Consider the following 13,957-nt stretch of genomic DNA (forward strand, 5'->3'; position numbering starts at 1 on the left):
AATATTTAATCAAATACACATAAAGTAAAAGCCTTTAAGCCAGTCAAATCCACACACACGGGCGATTCTGTTATGACTTCCTGAGCACATTCAATATGGCTTCTTTCTACCGAATTTTCTCCCTTTATACCTCCTTTGACTTTATATTGCTTCTTATATTGTTGCTTTTGAATAAAAAATAAAAGAAAAGAAAACACATTCATTCGTATAACTACGTTATTAATTTTACTTGAATTTTTTAAGAGTGTAAAATTTGTAAAAGAGAATTACTGTACGTCTTTTAACGTTTTAACGTAAATAGGCATATATATGCTAAATATAGTTAGGAATAATTGACCTCATCCTAGTTTGGGCTCTGCAAATATGAATTATGCGTGGAAACCTTTTATATAACATAAAGTCATTTACATTGGCAAAGACAGAGAGTACCTTAAATTCCTATTGGATACAATAAATAAAATAAAGAAGATCTAGAGCAAACCTTTAACCTCCTTTCTTTCTACCTCCTTATATCAATTCCGTTCAGATTTGAAACTGGAAACGTCACTGTTTAAGACAACATAGTCAATTGAAATTCTCCCTCCATTACTTTATTTTTTCCCGCCGATTTCAGGACCTCTGCGTCACTGTGCGCTGCTCCTGAATATTCATTACGGCCGTGGTTTAGAAAATGTTTAAGTTCTCAATTCAGTGTTACTACCCTTAACTATCATAATTCAACTTTTGAAATTATTTTCAAAATTTTCTGGTAGATAGGTTTGATTAGTGTCATACAAAACCCAAGAGGCCAAAAAGTCCATACGTTCAAATCATCTTCTATTCCTATAAAATGCAAAGCCCACACTGTAAATAAATTTCAAAAGACCCACTCATCACTAATTCTACTACTTCCCATTTACCTAGAAGACTGAAATTTGGTACACTGATCCTTTAGATATTAAATAGGAAAACTAAGTAGTTTTTGTTCTGATTTGACTTTCAGGCTCCGCCCCAACGGCTCTGGAGTTCCCATGTGAACCTTATGATTTTTCATATTTAAAATAAATGAATGAATCTTAACAGCAGTTTTAACTAAACAAGTTGGTTCTATGGTGCTTAATAGCTTTATAAAGTTCCAAGGTTTACCAACAGGGTGCTCTATTAAGGAGCCCCCTCTATTAAGGAAACTCTATTAACTTTTTGTTTTAATTTATGATAACAGCTAATTTGAAAGAAAGCATCAACAAAAACTGTGATACACTATGAGATCTGTCAAATAATAAATTGTTGTGGTATTGTGCGAATAGTGTAATTTTAATTTGAGTAAAAGATTCATCAACTTATTTTTTCCCCAAATGTTTAAAAACAAGTGCCGTGTTTGTTTTCCCCAAAAATACTATCTGGGAAACGGAGTAGCGTGTTCCTTAACTGATCAAGTCAATGGAAGGAACTAATATTATAGATATGAATGTTTGGAGTACAGTATGCCAATAACGTGAAAACAATTTGACCAATTGAGCTGACTTTTTTTAAAGAATTGAGCCAATATAACCACAGGCTTAATGGAGATAGTCATCTTTTATTTTAATATCCTCCTAGGGCTCTGCCCCGACAGCTTATTAAGTCCAATGTTGTTCTTCGAAGTAACCATTAAAAGCCACTCGAAATGCCCCCTAAACCAGGTACGGGGATCAAAAGTTTTATTAATACCTATGTAGCCAAATGGGGCGAAGCCCGCGGTTAACAGCTGGTGCACATATATTTGTGTGTACCTTATCACGACAACTCGAGTATAAATGATCAGATGTGGACAAAATTTGGTACAAACGTGTAAACTTACGTTTATTAGAATGAGTTCATGAACAGTCATGATCGGACCATAGGAAAGGGTTTAATTTGGCGCAATCTTTCCGACACTGTCGGTCTCAGTCAAGGAGGAGGTAATTATCATATAATTATGCATAAGTTGTTATACCTCTTAGCACGCCATATTCTACTTTTAAATTACATAAGCCTTAAAATAATAGTTAAAATTAAGGGCGTTTATTTATTTATTTTTTTTTACAATATTTATTTAGGGAAAATTATATTTTTTCAAACTTTGATGATAGTACATTGGGAGTTGTTATTGTGAAATGTTCGGCACAAAGGTAATTGCAATAATTATGCATGGATAGCTTGGATTTTCCTTCATTTACTCAATTATGTTCTTTGAAGCTGTTGTCTATTTTACTGTCTGGTTTTGAATCATGTATTATAATAGTTTAATTTTAAGTAACAAACAAGAAATTCTCGGCAGGTACATAACAAATAAAAATTTGAGTTTTTCATAAAATCATCACCAGTTAAAATTCCTCCTGTGAAGTCAACAACCAATTCCCTTGACACAAGTAACTGTTTTGACAACCAGAGAGAATTCAATGAAGGTTGTCACGACAGGTTTCAATGAAAGTATTCGTAGCGTAATTTACCCTGACTACTTCAAAGATAAATTATTAAATCACGTATTGTTTCCCCGTAGTGTTATGAATTTTTCCTTTTCGATGAAAAAAATCATTAATGTTTCTCATGCACAGTTAGCATAGTTAGCAATGGTAGATGGAAAAAAGTAATAAATGACTTTTTATCCAATACTCAAAACTCCTAAAGACTATTGCAATTTAATTTACAAACAATTTTGGTGCGAAATATAGCCTACGTTTGTTTAGTAAGAAAATTCGAATACAAACTCTCTTGTTTATCAACGCTGAGCTGTTTGCGTTTCTTATGTTTTTGTAAGAAAACAATGAAACTTCTCATATTGTTAGATTATTGGGTGGTAAAGTAATCGTAAATTTCGTCTTGGTACCGTTATGTTGTCCACATATAGGTTTTATTAAGGAGCTCGTCATGTCCAACTAGAAATGGAACACTGTAATTTGAATAGACGGTATTCTACTAGTTACATCCACATTACAGGATGTGCCATACTGATTTTAGCTGACGTCATAGAAGTTGAAGTTTAAGTTCAATGTTTTGTCTAGTTTTCTTGTATTTCTGAACATTACAAAATCAATCAGGTTTTAATTTACCTTCCTTGATTCTCCATTATTGCTACCACAGTGTTGCTCTAACTCTTAAGCACTTTTGAGTAATAGCTTTAAAGGTTCTACCCTTTTGTTTATTACTTCAGATTGTGTAAATATAGAACGCATCCATTGATAATTTCTATCTTTGATCATAATTATTGCTAATCGGTTGATGAATAGTGTTCAAGTATTAAGAAGAAACAATAATAATTATTGTGTAGGAGTTTAACGAGTTCAGTTTAAAGAATTTATTTATTTTCTGGCAGATCACGGGAAAAACAATTCCATCAGTTATAAAAATTCAAACGAAATATTTTGGAAACACCATTTTTAGAGACGATAATAGACAATAACTTAATTGAACCAGGTGGCGTAGCAACTTAACATCAAAATATTATTATTACGTAACATTTTATTAATTAACTCAAAATAAGTCAGAAACAGTTTAGTTTGCAAAATAGTCTATATTTTCTGTAAAAGAGTTAAATAATAAAATAATGTTAAATAACAAAAATTAATAATAACAAAATTTGAATATAAAAGCTAGTACACATTTTGGTGTTTGTAAGAAAATAAAACAAATATTTTCTTTTAGAGAATAACAAGCAAGGACCCAAAACAACCTTCTAAAAAAAATAACCACTCTCATGTAATTTTTATATCAGCATCCGTTGTTTACTGTTAAGTTGAACACGCGTATAAACCAATTGGATTGAAATAATATAGGCCTAATAGATGAGCATAATAGCAAATGAGCAGAATAAATTAATTTCCCCGTCTGTTTAAAATGTAATATTTAGCCTTTGTAAGAATATTACAATTTAGGTCTTTACTTATTCAGTAGAATTTAATAATTAATGACTAGTGTACACGTTGCTTGAAATCGAGCAATTGCAAAGAAGTAACGTAGTTATTTAAAAACAAATAAAAGTCATCATAATTTCCGATGAGTTTAAAAGACTCAACTCATAGATTACGTACCTAACAGTTCCATATAAAAACATTTCTTGTAAATATTTTATCTTTTTCAAAAGCTGATCCGGTTTTTTAAATGTTTCCCACTTATAGCCGTAATATGTTGTCCGTGTTGATCTTCGTTAATGATAATGTAGTCTGCATGGTACCACCCATTGTCGCCAGTACGTTTACAAATTTCAGTCAATTTTTTATAGCGATAACATTTTGTTTACATGACTAAGAACTACCTGATTTTCTGCATAACCTCTCTGTCACAATTTTATTTGCATCAATTGGCATTCATTTGGCTGGTTACTGTTATATCGTAAATTATATTTACCCGAAGAAATGTAGAATTGAAAGGCCTAATGTTGTACAGATGGTTTTTTTGTTTCCCTTAAATGTGAATAATGCGAATCCTTCAATGAGAGTTTTATTAAGGTTTCTTGGATGTAGTCACATTCTTTTAAAATCACTTGAGTTTTATGAAAACACATATTTAATGATTAATGTCCTTGCCGTACCTGTTTAATTCAGACTTAGAGGGGCTTGGGGTTTCCTTTGCCAATCACCATAAAGTTAAGTCCGCGTTTCCTACAAAATAGTAGCACTTCGGCTAACATCCTTGTTCATTGTTTTTGGGAATCTTCATATTGAAGCTGTAGGTGTTCTTCATTATATAGGTTGATAACGATAGTCAATTTTTTTTTAATCTCAATTTCTTCTACTTGGTGGCGTTCTATGACTTTGCTATGTTTCCATGGTTAACAAATCAGTTCTTTCAATGATTTCTCAAGAAATACAGTACTATGTCAATTAATTTTTCTTAATTGGTAAAATATATCAAATTGTCCAGGCTTTCTATTTTTTTACATTGTCATATGTACGAATATAAATTAAAAAAGTAAATATTTAATTTCAACAAAATCAGTAAATGTAACCAATGCGTTTCATTGAAATGAAAAATAAATAACAGCAATTATATTATACAGCTGATCAAAATGTAAACAATTACGTTCTTCATAAGGATAACATGAGAATTTTAACAGCCACTGGGGCAGAGCCCAAGGGACATTTTCAAAAATGTAAGGTCAGTTTGCAAATCTACGCGACACGCTCTTTCCAATGAGACGTCAATGGATAAAATCGGTTAAGAAACGGCTGAGTAGTTCAACCGAAAAAGTTTCATGTAGCGTATTAATTATACGCGTAATAATTATGTATAGATAATTGATAGCTAAATTTCAAGGTAAAAAAGGTTCAAAAATGAATTGTAGGCCAAGTCCATCAAAGTAACTAATAGCGTATCTGAAATAATTGCTATGTTACATTCCAAAATTTCTAAATGCTGTTGTCTGCGGAAATAAAAGTAGTTTGTATAGGCTAATTTACTTATTTATTTATACATTCCAACGGCAGAGCCATTTATGTATTAAAAACATTAGGCTTATTTACTTATAGATACAGTCTATGGTAAAACTTAATCTTTAATTTCATGTATATATAAACCATTTTATGCTATTAGTTAGGGTCTAGAGACACAAATAACCACATACCACATACACGCATATTTAATGGTATATTGCTAACTATCTGACTGTGATTAAATGTCAGGATAATCGGTACAAATTTAAATTTACATTTGTTATGAATGTTGTTCCCAATCACTGAATATGTGAACTCGATATATACATCAAAGCTATGGGGACTGAAGTAGGGCTGAAAACGGGAGGAGTGACTGAACAGAGAAAACCTTTATTGTATAGCAAATAGATCCATACCTTTATTGTATATAGTATACAGATTGATAGAATTTGTGCAGCACTTCAAGAGCAATTTCATTAAAATAAAATGTAAAGATGATTTTATCTTATTGTTGGTACAAAATGAAAGTACTTTGGAATTGCAGACATTTTCTCATTCAAGTCAAATTAGCTTAAGCTCAACAGAGACCAGTTCGACTCTGCAAAACTGTCTTTGATATGTTTAGTTGATTACTAAGGTTGAGCTCTGAGAAGAAATTTCCATTACGGACGTTTGTGATGCAGAAAATATTATAAGCGAATTCGTTTGAGCTTGTTAAAGCTGTTTTGTGATAAAAATGAATACTTCTTTTGTCCAAAGCTCTTTGATGACTAATGGTGTTTCATTTAATTTTGACTACTTAAGTAAATATGTTAAGTAAGCCTTAAAGACAAAATGACAATAGTAAAAATAATGAAGTCATTTGTAAATTAATTGTATATTCACATAATGACAATTGTTGAGTAAAAATTTGTTTTGTATTATTACAATTACGATTAAGCAAATGGAACATTTCTTGTGCTAACAGACATAATATTTTAGAATTGAAAGTTAAATTTTACGGTTTGGTCAGTGAAACGTCATATTCTGGAACTTATCGTAGAAGTTTTGTCTGATGTGTCTATGGATATCTTCGGTTGTCAGCTTGAACAATGATTTGATCTCCGTGATGACTATCGGGTGTCGTTGACTCATGTACTCGTACACTTGCAGCATCCTGCCACAAACGATAGACATTAGCACGTGCAAAGCTAACATGAATGAGCTAGATACAACAAAACAGTGTTCATGAAACTGTGGTTAAAATACTGCCTATGGAACCAGGCTATGGTATTAGAAACATCATTCTATATAAAAAAAAGAATATAATATAATATATTACTTAACACAAAGCACTAAGAAAAAAATAGGGTACGCAATTAACTTAAAAGTAAATTCAGGTCATACAAAAAACGAATACCAAAAAGCAACAGAATTTTAAATGTATCTAATTTTGTTTTCTCTTTTGATATGTTACTATAGAGTAATAGTGTAAAGAGCTTAAATAGTATATTGCATACAAAGAGTAGAAAGTGAGGCATTACATATTTGACACCATATCACTTTTTTATAATTTACAAATTGCCATTGTAATATTTCTTTGTAACAGTTGTGGACATTAAAAAGTTAATACCATTTTTTAGGTTAGAATTTCATTTAAAGTACAAATTTCGGCAAAATCCCAAAAAAGATAGTAAACATTACTTTCGCATGGTAAACATTCTTTTTGCGTAGTAAACTATGTAATGATGAATTTTTACAGGTGATAAGCGTGTATAACGAAAACAGATTTCACAGTAATAGAACCATATAAGCCGTAGCAAATATATATTATTGCCTCTCGATAAATCTAGCAATTTAAAAAATACGGTCTCATATGTATTGACTCACCATCTAAATTTGCTATGACATATACTATTGGTGGATATTCTTGTATTTTAGTGTAAAAAGAAATAGTAGTAGTAAAACAATGTAAGTACCCAAAGTACATGAATACTCAACGTTTATAATACTTTAAAACTTGTATAATACAGTTGTCGAGTGCAATATAACGTAAAGTTGAATATTTACAGGTGGAAAAGATGTACTCTCTCACGCCAAGCTGACCGTATGTCTCCTGTAGCCTGAGGGGACGTAAACAAATGCTCAACATTCACATTCTCACACTTGTATAATGCAGTTGTCGTGTGCAAGATAACGTAAAGTTGAAAATTTACAGGTGGATAAGCTGTTTTCTCTCACGCCAAGCTGACCGTATGTCTCCTGTAGCCTGAGGGGACGTTATCAAATGCTCAACATTCACATTCTCACACTCGTATAATGCAGTTGTCGTGTGCAAGATAACGTAAAGTTGAATATTTACAGGTGGATAAGCTGTACTCTCTCACGCCAAGCTGACCGTATGTCTCCTGTAGCCTGAGGGGACGTTATCAAATGCTCAACATTCACATTCTCACACTCGTATAATGCAGTTGTCGTGTGCAAGATAACGTAAAGTTGAATATTTACAGGTGGATAAGCTGTACTCTCTCACGCCAAGCTGACCGTATGTCTCCTGTAGCCTGAGGAGACGTAAACAAATGCTCAACATTCACATTCTCACACTCGTATAATGTAGTTGTCGTGTGCAAGATAACGTAAAGTTGAATATTTACAGGTGGATAAGCTGTACTCTCTCACGACAAGCTGACCGTATGTCTCCTGTAGCCTGAGGGGACGTTATCAAATGCTCAACATTCACATTCTCACACTCGTATAATGCAGTTGTCGTGTGCAAGATAACGTAAAGTTGAATATTTACAGGTGGATAAGCTGTACTCTCTCACGCCAAGCTGACCGTATGTCTCCTGTAGCCTGAGGAGACGTAAACAAATGCTCAACATTCACATTCTCACACTCGTATAATGTAGTTGTCGTGTGCAAGATAACGTAAAGTTGAATATTTACAGGTGGATAAGCTGTACTCTCTCACGCCAAGCTGACCGTATGTCTCCTGTAGCCTGAGGGGACGTAAACAAATGCTCAACATTCACATTCTCACACTCGTATAATGTAGTTGTCGTGTGCAAGATAACGTAAAGTTAAATATTTACAGGTGGATAAGCTGTACTCTCTCACGCCAAGCTGACCGTATGTCTCCTGTAGCCTGAGGGGACGTAAACAAATGCTCAACATTCACATTCTCACACTCGTATAATGTAGTTGTCGTGTGCAAGATAACGTAAAGTTAAATATTTACAGGTGGATAAGCTGTACTCTCTCACGCCAAGCTGACCGTATGTCTTCTGTAGCCTGAGGGGACGTACACAAATGCTCAACATTCACATTCTCACACTCGTATAATGCAGTTGTCGTGTGCAAGATAACGTAAAAATGAATATTTACAGGTGGATAAGCTCTATTCTCTCACGCCGAGCTGACCGTATGTCTCCTGTAGCCAGAGGGGACGTACACAAAAGCTCAACGTTCACATTGCTTTACTCTCACACTCGTTAATAGCCTATGGTGTTATGTTATTCAGTTATTTTGTTGACTTTTTCAATTTTATTAGCTCTATAGTTGTTTGTGTAACTAGTAGGCAAAGGCAATTTGCACTCGTGTCACACATTATATTTTTCCTACAGTTATTATAAAGCATAGAAATAATCAGTCTTTCAAACACTTACAACACGTTTAAGGGTAGGCTAAATCCAAGCGTTGAACGAAATGGGAAACACTGCAACAGCGTAGTCTTTGTATCTTTAAGTGCTGCCAACCTATATCTAAGCGCACACGGATTACGTGCATAATAAAAACACGCTATATTGTGTTGTTTGGTTGGAATGCTGGCGTGTGGCAAAAAAGTGTGGCAAATAAAAAAAAGAGTGTGGCAAAAGTAAGTAAATGCAGCAATTAGCAACTTACTGTACTATAATCAATGCAAGGAAGCCCACTTTGTCAAGTGACTGTAGGAAAATATATTTGTTTAATTATTGCAAAAGATTTGTGATTTTTTATTGCAAAATGAACGCAAGATAGCAGTATGTTTCACGTACAACTGAAATATTTCAACGAGTGTAAGATTTAACTTGTACCTTCTCTTCCATATTTGAGGACTCCTCGTGGTCGCAAACTTTGACATAAGTGCCTCCGGGAATGTAAGATAAAATATGAAGTCAGGTTTGAGAAGACCTTCTGGCCATTTGAACACGTCAGATGATAATGGAGGAATGGTCTCATTTGTGTAGGTGTGTGACATTGCGAACGCCATCTTCTCCGTCCAATACCTAAACAAACAAAATGCTTACGAAACCATTAACCACATAAAATGTAAAACTCTTTTCTAGTCTTCAGCAAAAAAAAAAACGTAAATCGTAACTGTATATATTTAAGTATTTTATTCATTTATATTATTTGTATAAACATTTTACTTTTATTTAATTTTTTAATTTAAATTTTTAACTTTTGTTGATGTTGATATATATATACCTATTTAAATATACATATATTTCTAGTACTTTTACCCATTGATGACGATCGGTCGGTTGAAGTTAGCCTTGGCGTAGTATGAGACCGCGTAGTCCGAGAGAAGGTAGAAAGCCCGACGCAGCAATGTACCCTTGGGTATGAGTGTGTGGAACTTGTATATACACGGGGCCGGGTGTATCAGGTATCTGGCGTTCATGATCTCTGCGAGCCCCATGGATATTATGTCTCTGCCTGCGAACAGAAAAACATCAAACTGATACTAAAGCTAGTTTAAATCTAGCTAGTTTAAAACTAGTAATAACATCATGAGGCTTGTTGTTTAACATTTTAAAAACTGCACCCAAAATACCTAATTTGGTGTTCCGGACTAAGTTAGGATACTAACAAAAAAGTGTACTTTTATACCCTATATAGCTGTGCAGAGTTTGGTTTCATGGTGTAACCAATACAAACAACTAATTGGAGGTGTCCATATTTTTGCCAGCCCTGTATACAGGTTACTTTGGTCTATGATGTGATTTAAAAGAATCAAAACCAAACTAACCAAGAACTCTTTCTTACTCTTTCTTCTTCTGAAACCTCTGTTTGTATAATAATGCTCATTATGAATACAAGGTCAAATTCAGGCGACTTTTGCATAAGCAACTTAATGATAAGTTTGTATAGTCACAATTTTAATACGTGACAGACAGTATGACTCAACAAGTGACTCAAAACCTCTTCCACTTATTAAGCCCCAGTTATCATCAAATTACTAGGGGCCCGAAAGGTTATTCATATTAAAGGGCTTTCATAGTGTGTCTCAATAAGGTTATTGTAGTTAATTATATTTTAGCCCAAAACAATCTAAAATTAGTTTATTGTTTTCATTACAAAAGTATAAATCGTAATATTCCTGATATATATATATTTAAGACTTATTTCACTGTATGATAGGTTTTGGCCACTGTTCTTGGCAAAAGCCCTTTCGTATTTGTCATTTGATGGTGAGCAAATTAGAGTATTTTATCAAGTAATAGCCCATGAGCTCAGGCATTTTGCCACGAAGAGTTAAGCATTTGGGGAAAATGTGTTTTACTGGAATAAGAAAAAATGCTAGATGTTGTTTACTACTTTAATGACTATCTTAAAATCTAAAAAAATTCCCATGTAATTAATAGAGCCTCTCTGTTACTATTATAGTCTCTCTATACTATTATGTTTACTACGTAAACACATAAAATCCCTTGATGGTCTGTTTGATATCCAATTTTTCGTATTCAAAGGGCGTTTATATAAAAAGAACACCACTGGGGAGCCGATAAGTAAGTAAGTACTACTGATAGAAGTACATGGTATATGCCAATGATCAGGTTTTTACTAGTTCTAAAATAAAACAGAAGTTTGAGGGAATGAGATATCGACAGAAAGTTATGTTGTAAGATACAGATTTTTGTTGAATTCGCCACCTCTTTAAATAAGTCTAACTGATAGGATAACTTATTGTACGCTACAGAATCTGTCATGCCACAGAAAGTATCTCACTCACAAAAATATAGGGAGTTAATAGAATTCTATACTGCAGCCCATTCTGTAAACGGCCCATTCAACAATGTTCTTTTTAATATCAAATAGGCTACATCTGGTCCATATGGATAGGATGTCTATTATGTATCGAAAAGTTACCTAGTAAGCTCGGTTTGCCTACGCGGAGCTTAAGGTTAGGGTTTATGCCTTAGGAACTAGCTAATGCATATTGAGACGGACATTACGTGAGTCACATTTGGGAATTACTCAGTTTACTAGCTGCTGATTGTGTTTTTATACCATCCCGTATGTTTATCTGGAGAGGGAAGAGGTATACAACACGGTTGTTGCTGAGAAGCTAGTGAGACCTTGTCGAAAAGTTGGACGACGGAGACGAGATATTGTTGGACGGGACCGATTCCGATGCAGAGTGAGAAACTACAGAAGGTCAGCTTACTGATATGAAAATCTTAACTACTTTAAGACCAAATTTTGCCAGCTCCCCATTGATTCGTCGACTAACTCCACAGTTTAAGAAAAATACAGATTCCTGATTGTCTCTAATGTTTGTACTGGAAATTCAGATCAATTTATTTGCATATCATCAGATAAGCTATTCTCGCATTTAAAATCGTCGTCTTACCCGACACTACAGTATAAACTAATACATACTCCGTGGGTACAAAGAATGGAAAACACTTTTGCGACATACTTGTCGTGGTCTCCCCTAAGTGAGTAGTTTGATTTCGATTGGCTATATTAAATCCGTACTAGTCATTAATGAGATCAAGATAATTGGCCACAGCCCTCTGAGATTAGAGGTTGTGGGTGGTGTGAGTCCCAATCTGCTGTTGCAAGGGTGCGTCGGCATTTCTAATCCTCCACAAATAACTATATGCATTGTAAGTTAAAAGGCAAACATTACCCATATTATATCTAGGTGTATAGTTAAGTAGCACTGTAGGTCTACTCACTAGAGCGATGGTTTCCCTCCATAACTATGACGGGTTTCATGAGAGCATTCCTGGTCCCGTCGTGGATGCCAGGGTAAACACAGTCCCTGAGAAAAGTCTCCACAATGTCTTTGGCGATGGGATCCTAGGGAATATTACGTATTAATTGCTTGGGATTTTCACGAGTATTTAACTAAAATAGTAAAAAAGAAAACCTAAAAGATTATTGTTTAATATTTGTGTCGCTAAAATCTTTTAATTGAATATTTTTACATGTGATGTTAAACACTGATACAATTAATTTTTGACGTAGGATATGTAAAATGAACGTAGAAGAAATTACTAAACAACAAGGAAAAAATATTTTGAAAACACTGGTTGCCCCTACTGTACAAATACTTTTTACAAACAAATAAAAGAGAACAATGTGCTTAATTCCAAGATGAAAAACATATAATACCATATGAAATTGTTTTGTTGCAAGTAGTATTTTCAGAATATAAGTTCTAATATCTGTAATTATGTGTACATATATTCTATAAAAACAGAGTAAAAAAGTTCTTTTAAAATGTATTTGGGATAGTCATCCTTCAAGGACAATTAAGTTCATCCTAACCATGAGTTTTATTTTAAGAAGTCAAAGAAATCTTTCAAAATTTCGAAATAAATCCACTAATCATATCTTGTTGGGAACTCACCGTTTGATTCCGGAAGAAATCGAGAAGTTTATCCAGGCTTGTGTATACAGCAAAGCCCTCAGGAATTCCATCTTCTTTTTTCCCTAAAAGAATTTCACGTGTATGGCATTTATCTTAAATTTTTCAGCAATAAAAACTTAGTTATTCAAATTTTTTTAAATTACATCATGCAATAAACACTTTTTTAGATAAGATTTAGAACATTAAGATGATACATTATTCTCCGTTCATCTATTTATAGTCTTACCAAAAACTTATACAATAAGAATTAAAATTAAAAACTGTAAGTTAATAAAAATAAGTAAGTAAATCAATAGTTTTTATTTCTTGTTGCTATACCACTTTTAAAACAGCCATCCAGAGTTTATAAAGTCATAAATACCAATTAGTAACGTAAAATACATACCATTGAGTTGGGAGGAAGAAAGTTGTATCAGAACAACAAGCAGTGTAATAATTGTAATCATTGTGAGCCATTACAACCGATAAGCTTTATGGTTATCAGATGATGAAGTATGACAATCTGACCGACCTCCTTTCCCCTACCTGAGAAAATCTATTTCAGTAATTTTTTTACATTATAATATTTAATTCACGATTATACATCACAAAACTACTGATTACCTAATAAAATGTAACTGATTCTATCAAATATAAAATGCACGTAGGGTAACATCAAAATGCTTGTTAATTTTATAATTATAACAGTTGAAATTGTTGTATACAAATAATTTTACGTGACATGAAACCAATAACCTTTGAATTTGTGAATTTTAAAGCTACTATTCTTATTTTATTATAGCTTTTTCTAATATGGAGGTCCACGGATAAGTTTCTTAGCGCGAGTTTTAAAAATTCATTATAACGTTGGTTCTGAAATGTTACTGTTAATTGGACTTTTCCAACGTGTCTTGTGTTTAAAACTACACGATGTTTCTGGAAATGGACCGACTTCTCCCGTTATCGAGTGCAAATTAGTAATTCC

General features: G+C 33.3%; 1 protein-coding gene across 1 annotated transcript; it reads right to left on the bottom strand.

Annotated features, from left to right (window-relative positions):
- Positions 1–5,853: 5,853 nt before the first annotated feature.
- On the bottom strand, positions 5,854–13,439 carry LOC129001031 (uncharacterized). The gene is made up of 6 exons (XM_054428176.1): positions 13,379–13,439; positions 12,973–13,055; positions 12,296–12,419; positions 9,851–10,046; positions 9,422–9,613; positions 5,854–6,525 (listed from the first exon to the last, which is right to left on the bottom strand). The coding sequence occupies exons 1-6, from the start codon at positions 13,437–13,439 to the stop codon at positions 6,378–6,380; spliced, it is 804 nt and encodes a 267-aa protein (XP_054284151.1). The 3' UTR covers positions 5,854–6,377.
- Between the last annotated feature and the right edge of the window lie 518 nt (positions 13,440–13,957).

The sequence above is a fragment of the Macrosteles quadrilineatus genome, unplaced genomic scaffold (genome assembly GCF_028750875.1).
Source record: "Macrosteles quadrilineatus isolate MER2022 unplaced genomic scaffold, UCM_ALF_1.0 Scaffold_1__1_contigs__length_201487025, whole genome shotgun sequence".
Classification (NCBI taxonomy): domain Eukaryota; kingdom Metazoa; phylum Arthropoda; class Insecta; order Hemiptera; family Cicadellidae; genus Macrosteles; species Macrosteles quadrilineatus.

Bases quoted from the DNA above. Each gene is read 5' to 3' on its own strand.
- LOC129001031 (XM_054428176.1), bottom strand. From the start codon at position 13,439: ATGATTACAATTATTACACTGCTTGTTGTTCTGATACAACTTTCTTCC. The intron at 12,420-12,972 runs GTGAGTTCCCAA...AATATTCCCTAG, and splicing joins ATTTCTTCCGGAATCAAACG to GATCCCATCGCCAAAGACAT. The intron at 6,526-9,421 runs GTACAAGTTAAA...CGTTTGTGGCAG, and splicing joins CCTCAAATATGGAAGAGAAG to GATGCTGCAAGTGTACGAGT.